A 15,209-nucleotide genomic window follows, 5' to 3' on the forward strand; every position below is an offset into this window, starting at 1 on the left:
CCAGCCCGGGCCCTCACAGGGTGGGCGGAGGGAGGCAGGCTGCCTGGGGCTCCAAGCGAAAGGAAGAGGGGTACCTCTGGTGGGCACACCTCGGGGCGCTGACACCAGCTCCCTCTTTGCCCAGCCCCTTTGAGGTGCAGGTGAGCCCAGAGGCAGGCATGCAGAAGGTCCGGGCCTGGGGTCCCGGTTTGGAAACTGGCCAGGTGGGCAAGTCAGCCGACTTTGTGGTGGAGGCCATTGGCACAGAGGTGGGGACACTGGGTAAGTGGCTGAGGTGGGAATTCCGGGGAGTGGTGTGAGGGAGGGACACTGGGGAGTGACTGGGGGGCAGGAGGCAGGAAGTTGGGCCTGTGTTGAGATGAGACAGTCACTGAAGGCATGAATGGGGTGGTGATCCTGGGAGAGTGATGAGGGACCTACCCGGTGCAGGTCCAAGTCGCTTCTGGTGCCCCCTGACCCTCCCCCACCTTTGACCCAGGCTTCTCCATTGAGGGGCCTTCGCAGGCCAAGATCGAGTGTGATGACAAGGGAGACGGCTCCTGCGACGTGCGGTACTGGCCCACGGAGCCTGGGGAGTATGCAGTGCACGTGATCTGTGACGACGAGGACATTCGAGACTCACCCTTCATCGCCCACATCCAGCCAGCTCCACCTGACTGCTTCCCGGACAAGGTGTGTCCCCAGCTCCCGCACCCGGGAGGAGGGTGGACAGACGCTCCTCCAGTCCCCAACCCAGCCCTCCACTCTTGCCCCTGCACAGGTGAAGGCCTTTGGGCCCGGCCTGGAGCCCACCGGCTGCATCGTGGACAAGCCAGCGGAGTTCACCATCGATGCCCGGGCTGCTGGCAAGGGAGACCTGAAGCTCTACGCCCAGGTAGGGTGTTGCCCCATCTTTCTGCCTCTCGCTGCCAGAGCGGGGACCCTGGGAGGGTAGGGTAGGTTAGAGAAAAGGGCCTCAAGGCATCACAGGACTGATTCTCATGAATCCATTTGAACTATGGGAAGTCTAAAGTTTTGTGTTTTCTTATTGATGATAATCTTAAAAAACATTTTACCAGATATGTATTTTTATGCTAATCATTTACAATTTAAAGATGGTTGGGTAAAGACATTGGTTTCCAGGTGAGTTTCTCAAAATGGTGTCCTTTGACTCCTAGAGGTTAACGAATATGTTCTTTGGTCCAGGAGGATGTTTCTTTTTTGAAAGTTTGTTTATTCAGTTTTAAGAACATTGGTTTAGCTGAGCCTTTTCCCCTGACAACACATTTTGGAGACATAGGCTCAGAGACCAGGTCACACAGATGACCTCGAACCTGGTTCCTCAGCTCTCCAGGGTGTGCCCTGGCCACCAGAGCTCATGGCACTAGGCTCCAGTGGTCGGAGGTCTGTGATCTGTTTGCAGGGAGGGGCTTTGATAGTGGGCAAGCAGCCCAGCAGAGGGTGTGGGCGCTCTGAGACAGCCGGGGTGCTCTAAGAACCTTGCTTTGGGTGATGCCCACAGGACGCCGACGGCTGCCCCATCGACATCAAGGTCATCCCCAATGGCGACGGCACCTTCCGCTGCTCCTACGTCCCCACCAAGCCCATTAAGCACACCATCATCATCTCCTGGGGAGGCGTCAACGTGCCCAAGAGCCCCTTCCGGGTGTGTCCTCCAAGCCCCGTGTCCCCTGCCAGCAACCCCAGAGGGAGGGTGGAACCCCAAGCGGGGGGATGTTGGCTGTCCCTGGGCCCTGTTCCCACTCCCCAGTTCATGGCTCCTGTGAAGAGGCTAAGACCAGGCCTAGAAGTGCTGGGGAAGGGATGGACCTTGAGGGAGGGGGCCCCATGCTGACCGTCGACTCCTCCCCACAGGTAAACGTGGGAGAGGGCAGCCACCCCGAGCGGGTGAAGGTGTATGGCCCCGGCGTGGAGAAGACAGGCCTCAAGGCTAATGAGCCCACCTACTTCACGGTGGACTGCAGCGAGGCAGGGCAAGGTGCGTGCAGGAGCAGGGAGTGGGGGTGGGGCTGGGGGTGTCCGGGCAGGAGGCGCTGGTACCCTCTACCTATTCCCCGGAGTGGTCCCCGTCACATGCAGGAGGTTGTCGAGCCCCCGACTCATGGCCTCGTGCCTGCCTCCCTTCAGGCGATGTGAGCATTGGCATCAAGTGCGCCCCTGGCGTGGTGGGCCCCGCAGAGGCTGACATTGACTTTGACATCATTAAGAATGACAACGACACCTTCACAGTCAAGTACACACCTCCAGGGGCAGGCCGCTACACCATCATGGTGCTGTTTGCCAACCAGGTACCCTGTGCGTGGGTTTTGGTTATCAGCCCTAACCTTAGCCCCTTACCCCATCCCAACCAGCAGCTTGAGAGGCTGTCATTTGGGGACAATTCTACTGCCCCTGATTGAGCACTTCCTGTGTGTGGACAACGTGCCTCAGAGGAAGCAAAAGAGACAAGGGACTCTCTTCAGACACTGTCCGTGTCCACCCTGACCAAGCCTTTTCTCCCTCCAGGAGATCCCTGCCAGCCCCTTCCACATCAAGGTGGACCCATCCCACGATGCCAGCAAGGTCAAGGCAGAGGGCCCTGGGCTGAACCGCACAGGTAGCTATCTGGGCTGGACGGGGCTGGGCTGGGCGGGGCTGGGCCGGGCTGGGTGGCCACCAATCCCTCACCACCATCTCGGGATGGGTGCTCCAGGTGTGGAAGTTGGGAAACCCACTCACTTCACGGTGCTGACCAAGGGAGCTGGCAAGGCCAAGCTGGACGTGCACTTTGCCGGGGCCGCCAAGGGAGAAGCCGTGCGAGACTTCGAGATCATCGACAACCATGACTACTCCTACACCGTCAAGTACACGGCCGTGCAGCAGGTGTGCCCCGCCCCCCGGCCCTCCTGTCCTGGCTGACTGGGGGCGTGGGGCTCCTTTTTCCGGTCCCAGAGGGCCTGTTTGGGGTCTTGGCCCCTTTCCTGCCTCCCCATCCTTTCTTGCCCTGGGTCTCTGAGCCTCTGGTCTGTGTCGCCGAGGACATGTTGGCAGTTCTGACGTCCTGCTGTACCCATTAGGGCAACATGGCGGTGACAGTGACCTATGGTGGAGACCCCGTCCCCAAGAGCCCCTTCGTGGTGAATGTGGCACCGCCGCTGGACCTCAGTAAAGTCAAGGTTCAAGGCCTCAACAGCAGTAAGTGGGGCAGGAGCTGCCCATGCAGTGAGGAGGGTTGAGGGGGGTGGTAGGTTGGAATCTCTGCTCACCGTGTCCCTCACCCTTCACACAGAGGTGGCTGTGGGGCAGGAACAGTCATTTTCTGTGAACACACGAGGGGCTGGCGGTCAGGGCCAGCTGGACGTGCGGATGACCTCGCCCTCCCGACGACCCATCCCCTGCAAGCTGGAGCCTGGCGGTGGAGCTGAGACCCAGGCGGTGCGGTACATGCCCCCTGAGGAGGGGCCCTACAAAGTGGACATCACCTATGATGGTCACCCAGTGCCTGGCAGCCCCTTCACCGTGGAGGGCGTCCTGCCCCCTGACCCCTCCAAGGTGAGGAAGTAGGGGTGGGTGGGAGCTGGGGGCTTGTAGGGAAGGTGGGTAGTTCACAGGGCCCGAGGCCAGAGGCCTCATGTCCTGGGGTGAGCACAGCCAAGGGCCCAGAGCCGAGGCAGTCCCTCAACTCAGGACTTGCCTATGAGACAGCTTAGTTTTTGTTTTTTATATTTTTATTAAAGTATAGTTGGTTTACAATGTTGTATTAATTACTGCTGTACAGCAATGTGATTCAGTTATATATGCATACAAATGTATACGTTAAAAAAATATTCTTTTCCATTATAGTTTATCACAGGATATTGAATATAGCTCTCTGTGCCATACGGTAGGACCTTGTTTATCTATTCCATATATAAAAACTCATATCAAGACAGCTTAGTTATTTAGAACCTGGCCTTGGATCTGATCTGGGCTTCAACCCCAAGTCCATCAGCCAGGACAAAGGTTTTAATCCCCCTGCGTTTCCTCACCTGGAATTGTTATCAGGACTCAGCCTGTGGGAGCCGCTACAGTTGCAAGTGCTTAGTTGATTTGGGAACCATGAAGGTTGGACGTGGGAGCAGCCGAGGTAACCCACACACCTGCTCCTCCTTTTAGGTCTGTGCTTACGGCCCTGGTCTCAAGGGCGGGCTGGTAGGTACGCCAGCTCCCTTCTCCATCGACACCAAGGGAGCGGGCACCGGTGGCCTGGGGTTGACCGTGGAGGGCCCCTGCGAGGCCAAGATCGAGTGCCAGGACAATGGGGATGGATCCTGTGCCGTCAGCTACCTGCCCACAGAGCCGGGCGAGTACACCATCAACATCCTGTTTGCCGAAGCCCACATCCCCGGCTCGCCCTTCAAGGCTACCATCCGGCCCGTATTTGACCCGAGCAAGGTGCGGGCCAGCGGGCCAGGCCTGGAGCGCGGCAAGGCTGGGGAGGCGGCCACCTTCACTGTGGACTGCTCGGAGGCGGGCGAGGCCGAGCTGACCATCGAGATCCTGTCGGACGCCGGCGTCAAGGCCGAGGTGCTGATCCACAACAACGCGGACGGCACCTACCACATCACCTACAGCCCCGCCTTCCCCGGCACCTACACCATTACCATCAAGTACGGCGGGCACCCTGTACCCAAGTTCCCCACCCGCGTTCACGTGCAGCCCGCGGTCGACACCAGTGGGGTCAAGGTCTCAGGGCCCGGTGTGGAGCCGCATGGTGAGTGAGAGAAACCTGGAGCTGGTCACGTCACCAGTCAGGGGAAGAGGGAAGCAGGGCTGAGGGCTTAGGGGGCAGCACTGGCGTCCTGGGGGCTCAGATACCCCTGAGAAGGTATCAAAGCCAAGGGCGGGGTGTGGAGCTTTGCCTTGGTCTGGGTGGCAAGATTGCTTCTGCCTCTGGCCATTTTCCTCGGGAGATCCTCAACTTTCATCAGCCGATCTGAAAATCAAAGAATCTTGCACTTGATGGTACAGAGGGAAGGCTTTGGGGTTGAGGGCGACGAGAGTCAGGAGATGGTTCAGCTCAGTTCAGTGACTGAGTTACCATCTGCTGGGGGCCAGACCCTGGGCCAGGCAGGAGGGGGCATGCAGAGGGTTGGAAGAGCTAGCCCCACGCTCCAGGGGCCCACGGCCGGGTGGGGAGACTCAGGTGAGCAGAATGTCACTATCTGCTGAAGGGAGGGAAGGCAGGGGCTGTGGGAAGCAGGGCCTGGGCTGTGGGGATGGTCCAGGCTGGGGAGTAGCAGGTGGAGAGGAGCCGCCTCGGAGCTGGGGAGGGAGGGCAGGGGTGGGCAGCCAGGTGAGGGCTGAGCACTCGTCTCCTGGGACCCAGGTGTCCTGCGTGAAGTGACCACCGAGTTCACTGTGGACGCGAGATCCCTGACAGCCACGGGTGGGAACCACGTGACGGCTCGCGTGCTCAACCCCTCGGGCGCTAAGACGGACACCTACGTGACCGACAACGGGGACGGCACCTACCACGTGCAGTACACGGCCTACGAAGAGGGTGAGGGGCTTGGCCGGGCAGGGACGGCGGGGGTCTGGCCCCAGCGTTTTCAGAGGGGCGGGTGGTGGGGGCTGCGCACACTCTGACCTGCGCCGTGTGGCTGACTTCCAGGAGCACACTTGGTGGAGGTGCTGTACGATGACGTGGCCGTGCCCAAGAGCCCCTTCCGGGTGGGCGTGACTGAGGGCTGTGACCCCACCCGTGTCCGGGCCTTCGGGCCAGGCCTGGAGGGGGGCTTGGTCAACAAGGCTAACCGCTTCACCGTGGAAACCAGGTATGCCTGCCCCTTTCATAACCTTGACCCTGATGCTGTGGTTACACTGAGCCCAGCCACCTGCCCTCCCCCCTCATCCTCCTGTGTGTACCTCATCCCCACCCACCCTGTCAAGGCTGCAAACCTCCCCACTGTAGCTGCTGGTCCCTTCTCAACTGGCCCTGCACCCCCATTCACCTGTTTGCTTCTTCATCCCAACTCACTGGTCCATGAGGCGCTGATATAGGGGTGTCATCTTGTAGGGGAGCTGGCACCGGGGGCCTAGGCCTAGCAATCGAGGGCCCGTCAGAAGCCAAGATGTCTTGCAAGGACAACAAGGACGGGAGCTGCACCGTGGAGTACATCCCTTTCACCCCTGGAGACTACGACGTCAACATCACCTTCGGGGGCCGGCCCATTCCAGGTGTGCACTGGGGGCAGGACGGGGGAGGCGAGCAGGGGCCCTGCTCCGCGGGAGGGAAACTGGAAGGAAGTAGAAGGAGGAGGAAAGCTCCAAACCAGCAGCAGGGACAAGGAGCAGGCAGTCACGGGTGCCACGGTTAGGGTTGAGGCAGGGCGGCGGGTACAGCGCATTCCCAGAGGCTCAGCACTGGTGTCTTGGCCCTTTTGCCTGGAGCACCAGATCTCGTGAGTTCTGTCACTCACAGTCCAAGCCAGTGTCGCTGGCTCAGTCAGGACAGCCTCTCACACCCTCTTGCTCTGTCTGCAAAGCCAGGAACCCCCCAGCCCTCCAGCAGGGGTGGGGAATGGTTGGTGTCTTCAATTATCACATTACCCGGGCTTGCTGAAATGGGACTCTCCCCGCCCCACTTATCTAATTTCATGCTGGAAAAAATTCATTTTCTTTTACAAATACTTCTTTTAGCAATTTATTAATTTAGGAGGGCCTGCTTTCAGGCATGTGGCCTAAATAAGTGGATTCACCCTGCTTTAGCCTGTAGCCAAGTTTTTGGTTTTTGTTTTTTAATTTTACTTTCATTAATTTTTATTGGAGTTATGTATTCTGTAGCCAAGTTTATTTCTCCTTGTTACATTTTCTTAGCAAGTTTCTAAGTGTTTGCACATTTGGTCTGGTCTCCCCGGGGCATTTCAAAGGCAGGGGAGGCCTCGCTTTCCTGCGTCCTCTGAGTCAGGGAGACCTTCTGGGGCAGGTGGCCTGGGGCTGACGTGCGTCTTCCTTGCAGGGAGTCCATTCCGGGTGCCAGTGAAGGACGTGGTGGACCCCGGAAAGGTGAAGTGCTCGGGCCCAGGGCTGGGAGCCGGTGTCAGGGCCCGGGTACCCCAGACCTTCACAGTGGACTGCAGCCAAGCTGGCCGGGCGCCCCTGCAGGTGGCCGTGCTGGGCCCCACAGGTATGGAGTGTCTGGGGCCGGGTGGAAGGAGACGGAAGGGGTGCTCGGAGGCTTTGCTGACTATTCCTTTTGCCCAGGTGTGGCTGAGCCTGTGGAGGTGCGTGATAATGGGGATGGCACCCACACTGTCCACTACACTCCAGCCACGGATGGGCCCTACACAGTAGCCGTCAAGTACGCCGACCAGGAGGTGCCACGCAGGTGAGGCCCAGCCTGGGGCTTCTGTGCTCTGCTGGGCTCTGGGGAGCTCCCACCAGGGCCACAGCTGCGGGGCCACTCCTGGGCCCTGGAAACACTCCCCTACTTGTCTACGCCTCATCTGCTCTCTGCTGCACCATCCCACTCTTCCTCAGAGTCCCCTGCCCATCTTCTTCTCCACCCTGAAGGTGGCACAGCCCCAGGGGCTCTCTTCTGGTTGGGCTGTCCCCCTAGTTAGCTACAGAATCAGCACCTTGGGAAAAGGCACCATGTAGCTACAAACAGGTGTGACAGGGCAGCCTCCTGCAGCCTCCTCTTTAAACCATCTGAAGCATCCTCCTGGAGAACGGAGAAGAAATGCCCAGGCTTTGTCAGGGGTATACCTTTGTGACCCTCCCCTAAGATTCCCCTAAGACCAGGCTGTGACCTGGTCCCTCCTCCCTGCCAGGACTCCTCTCCCCTGCTCGTGAATGTAGAGGGTACTCCAGGCCCAAAATGAGATGGGATTCCTTCTCCCCCTGAATCTCAGCCAACTGTCTGTCCCTTCTGCCTCTCAAGCCCCTTCAAGATCAAGGTGCTTCCAGCCCACGATGCCAGCAAGGTGAGGGCCAGCGGCCCCGGCCTCAACGCCTCTGGCATCCCAGCCAGCCTGCCTGTGGAGTTCACCATCGATGCCCGGGATGCTGGGGAGGGCTTGCTCACTGTCCAGATCCTGGTGAGTCTTTGTGCTGCCCACCTCTCAGGTCAGGGTCTAGGCACAGGCAGGCCTTAACCGCTGCTTCTCCCCCAGGACCCTGAGGGTAAGCCCAAGAAGGCCAACATCCGAGACAACGGGGATGGCACATACACCGTGTCCTACCTCCCGGACATGAGTGGCCGGTACACCATCACCATCAAGTATGGCGGCGATGAGATCCCCTACTCGCCCTTCCGCATCCATGCCCTGCCCACTGGGGACGCCAGCAAGTGCCTGGTCACAGGTGGGCCCCCACCCCTGCCCCTCCCCTCCCTACACACCCACACCCCCACCCCAGCTCATCCTTAACACTGCGGCTTACGCTTTTCTCTATTTCCAGTGTCCATTGGAGGTCACGGCCTGGGTGAGTGTCCTTTTTCTTCTCTTTTTGCTGTGGGCTGAGGTGATGGGGGCAGCTGGGAACTGAGCGGGGGGAGTGGGCACAGGTCCCACGGACCTCTGACCGGGCACTCGTGTGCTGCAGGCGCCTGCCTGGGCCCTCGCATCCAGATTGGGGAGGAGACGGTGATCACAGTGGATGCCAAGGCAGCAGGCAAGGGGAAGGTGACGTGCACGGTGTCCACACCCGACGGGGCGGAGCTCGACGTGGATGTGGTCGAGAACCACGACGGTACCTTCGACATCTACTACACAGCGCCCGAGCCCGGCAAGTACGTCATCACCATTCGCTTTGGAGGCGAGCACATCCCCAACAGCCCCTTCCACGTGCTGGTAAGTTCAGTGGCTGCAGCAGAGCTGGGGGTGGCAGGGGAGGGGGGCCAGGCCCTCTTAGTGGGAGCAAGGAACCCCAGAACCCGTACCTACGTCTCATGGATCCTGGGCCCAGAGTGCTCCAGGGTGGAGCCTGTGCTTTCCCGCAGCCTCCCAACCCAGGAGGCGTGCAGCCCTACCTCTGGCGCCTCTGGGCGTCAGGCAGCTCTCTGGTAGAACCTGCCGTCTTCCTTCTGACCCCCAGGCCCACTGTCCCCGTCCATCTCCTCAGGTGGCCCTGCAGGACAGGGAAGCCCTCAGGAGAGTAAAGCACCCGAGATAGCCATCCTGCCCTGGGGGCAGCCCGGGATATCAGGTTCCTGGGCCAGCCTGTGGTCACCCGAGCTGGTGGGGACTGGCCTGTCACAGCCCGTGCTCTCCCATGCCTTGCCTCCCAGGCGTGTGAGGCCATGCCCCGCGTGGAGGAGGCCCCTGATGTGCCGCAGCTGCACCGGCCCAGCGCCTACCCCACACACTGGGTACTGCCCCTCCCACCTGGGCCACACTCGACCCCCGCCTCCTCTTCCTTCATCTCTTCTCTTCTTCAGCAGCCAGGGCCGGGGCATGGTTTGGGGGCCATCATGGGGAGCAGGCGGGAAGTCAGGCGGGGCAGACGGATCCCGGAGCTGGGCACGGCACCTCTTCTCTTGCAGCTGATGCGCCTCTCCTGCCCTCTGGTTTCACCATTAACCATCTTCCTCTTTCCTCACCTTCTCTGACTTCAGTCACGGCTTGTGCCGAGTTCCCTAGACCTTTCCCAGCCAGGTGACTGTTCCCTCTCCCCCGCCACAGGCCACAGAGGAGCCGGTGGTGCCTGCGGAACCCATGGAGTCCATGCTGAGACCCTTCAACCTGGTCATCCCCTTCACTGTGCAGAAAGGGGAACTCACAGGTACTGCCCCAGGGCCCTGTGGCAGGATGGCACCAAGGGAGGACATATATCCAGGCCCAGCTCCTCCTTAAGAGATGAAAGCTGGGGCCCAGAGTGGGGAAGTAAGCTCCCCAGGGTCACACAGCAAGCTGAGCAGAGCTGGAACTCGAGACTCCAGCCTTCTGTCTCCCAGGTCAGGATTCATCCTGAGGCCTCCTGGCTGTCTCCTGGTACCTGGCTGGGGGGAGCCTGGGACAGCAAGGGGTGGAGCTGGGAGAAACTGGGGTCCCACACATACCCGTGTCTGCCTGGCAGGGGAGGTGCGGATGCCCTCTGGGAAGACCGCCCGGCCCAACATTACTGACAACAAGGATGGCACCATCACAGTGAGGTACGCGCCCACCGAGAAGGGCCTCCACCAGATGGGGATCAAGTATGACGGCAACCACATCCCCGGTGAGTCGGGGGCCGGGCTGAGCTGGGCTGAGGGGAGCCACAGTGACTTCCTCCTCCTCAGCCTTCTTTCACTCATAATTATTGAGCTTGTGCTGTGTGCAGACACGTGTGAGGCCCCAGGAAGGCTGGTGTCCTAGTGGGAGGCCCCGTCGGCACAGATGCAGGGCCTGGCGGGGAGGCTGTGGGAAGGTGTGGGGGTCCAAGGGGGGCTCAGGCAGCCCTGTGCTGTTGACCCAGCCCCCTTTCCCCCACCACCCCCAGGGAGCCCCCTGCAGTTCTATGTGGACGCCATCAACAGCCGCCACGTCAGCGCCTACGGACCAGGCCTGAGCCATGGCATGGTCAACAAGCCAGCCACCTTCACCATTGTCACCAAGGATGCTGGGGAAGGTGAGGGGAGCTGCCGGCAGGGGCTGGGGGCGGGCAGCCGGAGCAGGGGTGAGGACCTCTGACCGTGGCCCCGCCTCCACCCACAGGGGGCCTGTCCCTGGCCGTGGAGGGCCCGTCCAAGGCAGAGATCACCTGCAAGGACAACAAGGACGGCACCTGCACCGTGTCCTACCTCCCCACGGCACCTGGAGACTATAGCATCATCGTGCGCTTCGACGACAAGCACATCCCCGGGAGCCCCTTCACAGCCAAGATCACAGGTGGGGGGATGTGTGGGCTCACCCCAGCACACGATGCTGTGCAAGCACAGCACATTCAAGTCTCTGGGGTGTTTAGGGTAGGGTGCCCTCGAGGTGGAAGAGGTCATTTTTGGATATGTGTAAGGAGTACGCTATTCTCTACAGCAAGTGAGAAACACTCAGCCACCCTTTGAAAACACACTCTCGAAGTCTTGTAAGTCAGGATGTTGATGATAGATGAGGAAACCAGTAGGCCCGGAGGGGCAACACACAGCAGGTAAGGGATCTGGGCTGTGTGTGGTTTAGTCTCAGTTTTCTTTTTTGGTTCTACCAAATTACCTGACTCGGAATTTAAATTTATGTAAATTAGGGGTTTAACCCATTCAGGACTGGGGTGCTGACTCATCCCTAATCTTGGGCCCCTAACCTGTGCACGGAGACTGTGCTCTCCCCGGTCTCTCTGTGCCTGCTTTGGGGGTTGAGGGGGGCAGGCAAAGGCTCTGTTGAGTCCAGGGGGTCTCCTGATCCCAAGGGAAGGGCTTGCCTGGAGTCACCCTGCCTGACATGCCAACTCTCCCCTAGGTGATGACTCAATGAGGACATCACAGCTGAACGTGGGCACCTCCACGGATGTGTCCCTGAAGATCACCGAGAGTGACCTGAGCCAGCTGACCGCCAGCATCCGTGCCCCCTCGGGCAACGAGGAGCCCTGTCTGCTGAAGCGTCTGCCCAACCGGCACATCGGTGAGCGCGGTGCCATGGGGGGGGCCCAGGGGAGAAAGGTGGGGAGCTGGGAAAGGACTACTGCCAGCCCCAGAGCTCCATTCATGCCTGACCTCCCCCGCAACAGGCATCTCCTTCACCCCCAAAGAAGTTGGGGAGCATGTGGTGAGCGTGCGCAAGAGCGGCAAGCATGTCACCAACAGCCCCTTCAAGATCCTGGTGGGACCGTCTGAGATTGGGGATGCTAGCAAGGTGCGGGTCTGGGGCAAGGGCCTGTCCGAAGGACACACGTTCCAGGTGGCGGAGTTCATCGTGGACACTCGTAATGCAGGTGCTTCTCGCCCCGGAGACCCCTCACTGCAGCTGGTGCCTCAAGTGGGGACCAGTCCTTTCCTTCCCAGCGCCCCAGACCATAACCTCCCCTCCTGAACTTCCTGGCCCAGTCTCTGCTGAGATTCCCATTCTGGGGCCCACCTGGGAAGAATAAATGTCCCCCTGTCACTTCTTCTGTGTCTAAGAGAAAGCTCAGCCATCCTGAGTTTGTCTCTCCTTCGCTCACCAAAACCCAAGAGGCCTGCCTTAGAGAAATTTCCAGACTACCTATCCCTGACCCTTTGGGTCACTGCCTGGCTCACCCCTCCTTCTTCTACTGAGCCATCTTTCCTTAGTGGTTACGGTGCCCCTTGGGTGTCTGTTCTGGGCGGAGCCTGCGGTTTCGGGAGGGGAGAGCAGATGGCAGTGGGGACTGAGGGAGATGTGTCCCTTGCCTCCCACTAGGTTATGGGGGCCTGGGGCTGAGTATTGAAGGCCCTAGCAAGGTGGACATCAACTGTGAGGACATGGAGGATGGCACGTGCAAAGTTACCTACTGCCCCACCGAACCCGGCACCTATATCATCAACATCAAGTTCGCCGACAAGCACGTGCCTGGTAAGGCTCTGGGCTGTGGCCGGGACAGGCCAGGAGGCCGGCAACGAGTGACCTGAGGTGGCTGACCCGCTCTTTCTTGTCCCTACAGGAAGCCCCTTCACAGTGAAGGTCACCGGCGAGGGCCGCATGAAGGAAAGCATCACCCGGCGCAGGCAGGCGCCGTCCATCGCCACCATTGGCAGCACCTGTGACCTCAACCTCAAGATCCCAGGTGGGCGCCGGAAGAGCCTGGTGGGGCGGGCCTGTGGGGAGGGCCCAGAGCCTGTCCCCAGGGCCTCTGTCCTTCTGGCTAATTTCTCACCTCCCTCCCCTCCGCCGGCTCTACCTGTCCCACAGGGAACTGGTTCCAGATGGTGTCCGCCCAGGAGCGCCTGACACGCACCTTCACCCGCAGCAGCCACACATACACCCGCACAGAGCGCACAGAGATCAGCAAGACACGGGGCGGGGAGACCAAGCGCGAGGTGCGGGTGGAGGAGTCCACCCAGGTTGGCGGAGACCCCTTCCCCGCCGTCTTCGGGGACTTCCTGGGCCGGGAGCGCCTGGGCTCTTTTGGCAGCATCACCCGGCAGCAGGAGGGTAAGCAGCACCGGCCGGGCTCTTCACAGGGAGGTGGGCCTTCTGTCCCTTAGGACAGCATGGGGAGGCTGCTGGTCTGAGCAGAGGAGGGGGTGTTTACTGAGGGAGGGAGGGAGGGAAGGGCGAGGGCCTGGGGCAGCCCTGGTGTCGCCCTGACACTCCCCACCCCCTGCAGGTGAGGCCAGCTCTCAGGACATGACTGCACAGGTGACCAGCCCGTCGGGCAAGACAGAAGCTGCCGAGATTGTGGAGGGGGAGGACAGCGCGTACAGCGTCCGCTTTGTGCCCCAGGAGATGGGGCCCCACACAGTCACTGTCAAGTACCGCGGCCAGCATGTGCCAGGCAGCCCCTTTCAGTTCACCGTGGGGCCGCTGGGTGAAGGCGGTGCCCACAAGGTGCGGGCTGGAGGCACGGGGCTGGAACGAGGGGTGGCTGGCGTGCCAGGTAAGGGGGCGGGTGCCCGGGACGAGGGATGGGGGCGGGACAGCCAGCAGGGTGGGCGACAGTGCTCAGAGCTACCCCGTCCCATTTCTGTCTCCAGCTGAGTTCAGCATCTGGACCCGAGAAGCAGGTGCCGGGGGCCTATCAATTGCTGTGGAGGGTCCCAGCAAGGCGGAAATTGCATTTGAGGATCGCAAGGATGGCTCATGTGGGGTCTCCTATGTCGTCCAGGAGCCAGGTGGGCATCTTGCTGGGCCTGCCTGACTTTCCAGACCAGGCTTCTGCTCAGCCCGGCAGGAGATGGGGCTCCCAAACCAACCCCTCACCTGGGCCGCTGCAGTTTCTCTGCCCATTTCCCTCCACCCTACACAGCCAGGAACACATGTCTCCAGAGCTGAGCTCGACCTAGGAGCTTGTCCGGGGCTGAGATCAGGGTGGGGTCGTTTCCCCTGCTGCTGCCCCCGTCCTGGAGCTTGCGCTGACTGGTCTTCTCTCCCCAGGTGACTACGAGGTCTCCATCAAGTTCAATGACGAGCACATCCCAGACAGCCCTTTCGTGGTGCCCGTGGCCTCCCTCTCAGATGATGCTCGCCGTCTCACTGTCACCAGCCTCCAGGTGTGTGCCCGGGGGGGATGAGGCCCTCCTGCCCCCCTGAGAGATGGGCAGGAGTAGAGGATGGCAGCCCCATGTGACCAGGGACTTAGCAGTGACCTTGGAAGGTCCAGACAGATGGCCCCTCTCTCCCAGTGTTTGGACAACAGGGGGTCTAGCTATACTAGCTGCCCCTTGGGGTAGTCTTAGAAGCCTCAGGTGCCGCTGTGTCCCTCCTCCCCTTTCCTCATCCTAGAACTGGGCTCATCTTCACAACCTACCCGCCCTCAAGCCTCCCTATCGGCCCCACCTTCTCCATCAAGTGCCCCCAGGGCAGTCCAGCCCACATGCCTCTTTCCCATCCCAGCTACTGAGTTCTCGCAGTCCACACAATGCTGTCCCAGCACTGGGTTCTCTATCAGGCCAGCTTTACAGTATCCAGGTCTTACCTCCCCAGCCAGGACAGGGCACATCATCTCTGGTCCCCAACCATGCCCAGCACAGCCAGGTGGCCCCACCCCATAGCAGGTGGTTGCCAAGGCCAAAGACCCAGCCTCTGCCTCCCATCGCAGCCTTGTTCAGAGCCTCCCTGAGCTGGGCCAGGCAGCAGGGGGCAGCTGGGGGTGGGAGGAGGGAGCCTCCAGGCTGGGCAGGAAGGGATATCAGTGCTAGGCTGCAGACATGAGCCCTCCAGGCCCTCCCAGAAGTCTGAGCACCCTCTGTGGTGTCTGCAGGAGACCGGGCTCAAGGTGAACCAGCCGGCGTCCTTTGCGGTGCAGCTGAATGGCGCACGGGGCGTGATCGATGCTAGGGTACACACGCCCTCGGGTGCAGTGGAGGAGTGCTACGTCTCCGAGCTGGACAGTGGTGAGCTGGCCTGTCCCTGCCAGGCTAGGACCTTCTGGAAAGGGGAGGGAAAAGACTAAGGCTCACCGACCAACCTCTGTCCCCACAGACAAGCACACCATCCGTTTCATCCCCCATGAGAATGGTGTCCACTCCATCGACGTCAAGTTCAATGGTGCCCATATCCCTGGCAGTCCCTTCAAGATCCGAGTTGGGGAGCAGAGCCAGGCTGGGGACCCAGGCTTGGTGTCGGCCTATGGTCCTGGGCTCGAGGGAGGCACCACAGGTG

At 60.6% G+C, this 15,209-nt stretch overlaps 1 protein-coding gene across 1 annotated transcript in view; it reads left to right on the top strand.

Moving 5' to 3' along the window:
- Positions 1-15,209, top strand: part of FLNC (filamin C) — a 28,740-nt gene that overhangs the window by 11,304 nt on the left and 2,227 nt on the right. The window contains exons 11-44 of the mRNA XM_052638759.1: positions 125-261; positions 479-672; positions 761-874; positions 1,502-1,645; positions 1,855-1,978; positions 2,128-2,288; positions 2,506-2,596; positions 2,693-2,862; positions 3,057-3,174; positions 3,269-3,531; positions 4,135-4,732; positions 5,348-5,521; positions 5,633-5,795; positions 6,038-6,198; positions 6,980-7,147; positions 7,225-7,348; positions 7,904-8,060; positions 8,136-8,325; positions 8,422-8,445; positions 8,566-8,813; positions 9,645-9,744; positions 10,039-10,179; positions 10,441-10,569; positions 10,656-10,829; positions 11,391-11,552; positions 11,659-11,862; positions 12,309-12,461; positions 12,550-12,672; positions 12,798-13,040; positions 13,216-13,485; positions 13,583-13,720; positions 13,983-14,098; positions 14,809-14,941; positions 15,030-15,206. Of these exons, the coding sequence (XP_052494719.1) occupies positions 125-261; positions 479-672; positions 761-874; positions 1,502-1,645; positions 1,855-1,978; positions 2,128-2,288; positions 2,506-2,596; positions 2,693-2,862; positions 3,057-3,174; positions 3,269-3,531; positions 4,135-4,732; positions 5,348-5,521; positions 5,633-5,795; positions 6,038-6,198; positions 6,980-7,147; positions 7,225-7,348; positions 7,904-8,060; positions 8,136-8,325; positions 8,422-8,445; positions 8,566-8,813; positions 9,645-9,744; positions 10,039-10,179; positions 10,441-10,569; positions 10,656-10,829; positions 11,391-11,552; positions 11,659-11,862; positions 12,309-12,461; positions 12,550-12,672; positions 12,798-13,040; positions 13,216-13,485; positions 13,583-13,720; positions 13,983-14,098; positions 14,809-14,941; positions 15,030-15,206 (5,786 nt within the window). The remainder of the gene's footprint in view (positions 1-124; positions 262-478; positions 673-760; positions 875-1,501; positions 1,646-1,854; positions 1,979-2,127; positions 2,289-2,505; positions 2,597-2,692; positions 2,863-3,056; positions 3,175-3,268; positions 3,532-4,134; positions 4,733-5,347; positions 5,522-5,632; positions 5,796-6,037; positions 6,199-6,979; positions 7,148-7,224; positions 7,349-7,903; positions 8,061-8,135; positions 8,326-8,421; positions 8,446-8,565; positions 8,814-9,644; positions 9,745-10,038; positions 10,180-10,440; positions 10,570-10,655; positions 10,830-11,390; positions 11,553-11,658; positions 11,863-12,308; positions 12,462-12,549; positions 12,673-12,797; positions 13,041-13,215; positions 13,486-13,582; positions 13,721-13,982; positions 14,099-14,808; positions 14,942-15,029; positions 15,207-15,209) is intronic.

This window comes from Budorcas taxicolor, chromosome 4 (assembly GCF_023091745.1).
Source record: "Budorcas taxicolor isolate Tak-1 chromosome 4, Takin1.1, whole genome shotgun sequence".
In the NCBI taxonomy this organism is placed as follows: Eukaryota; Metazoa; Chordata; class Mammalia; order Artiodactyla; family Bovidae; genus Budorcas; species Budorcas taxicolor.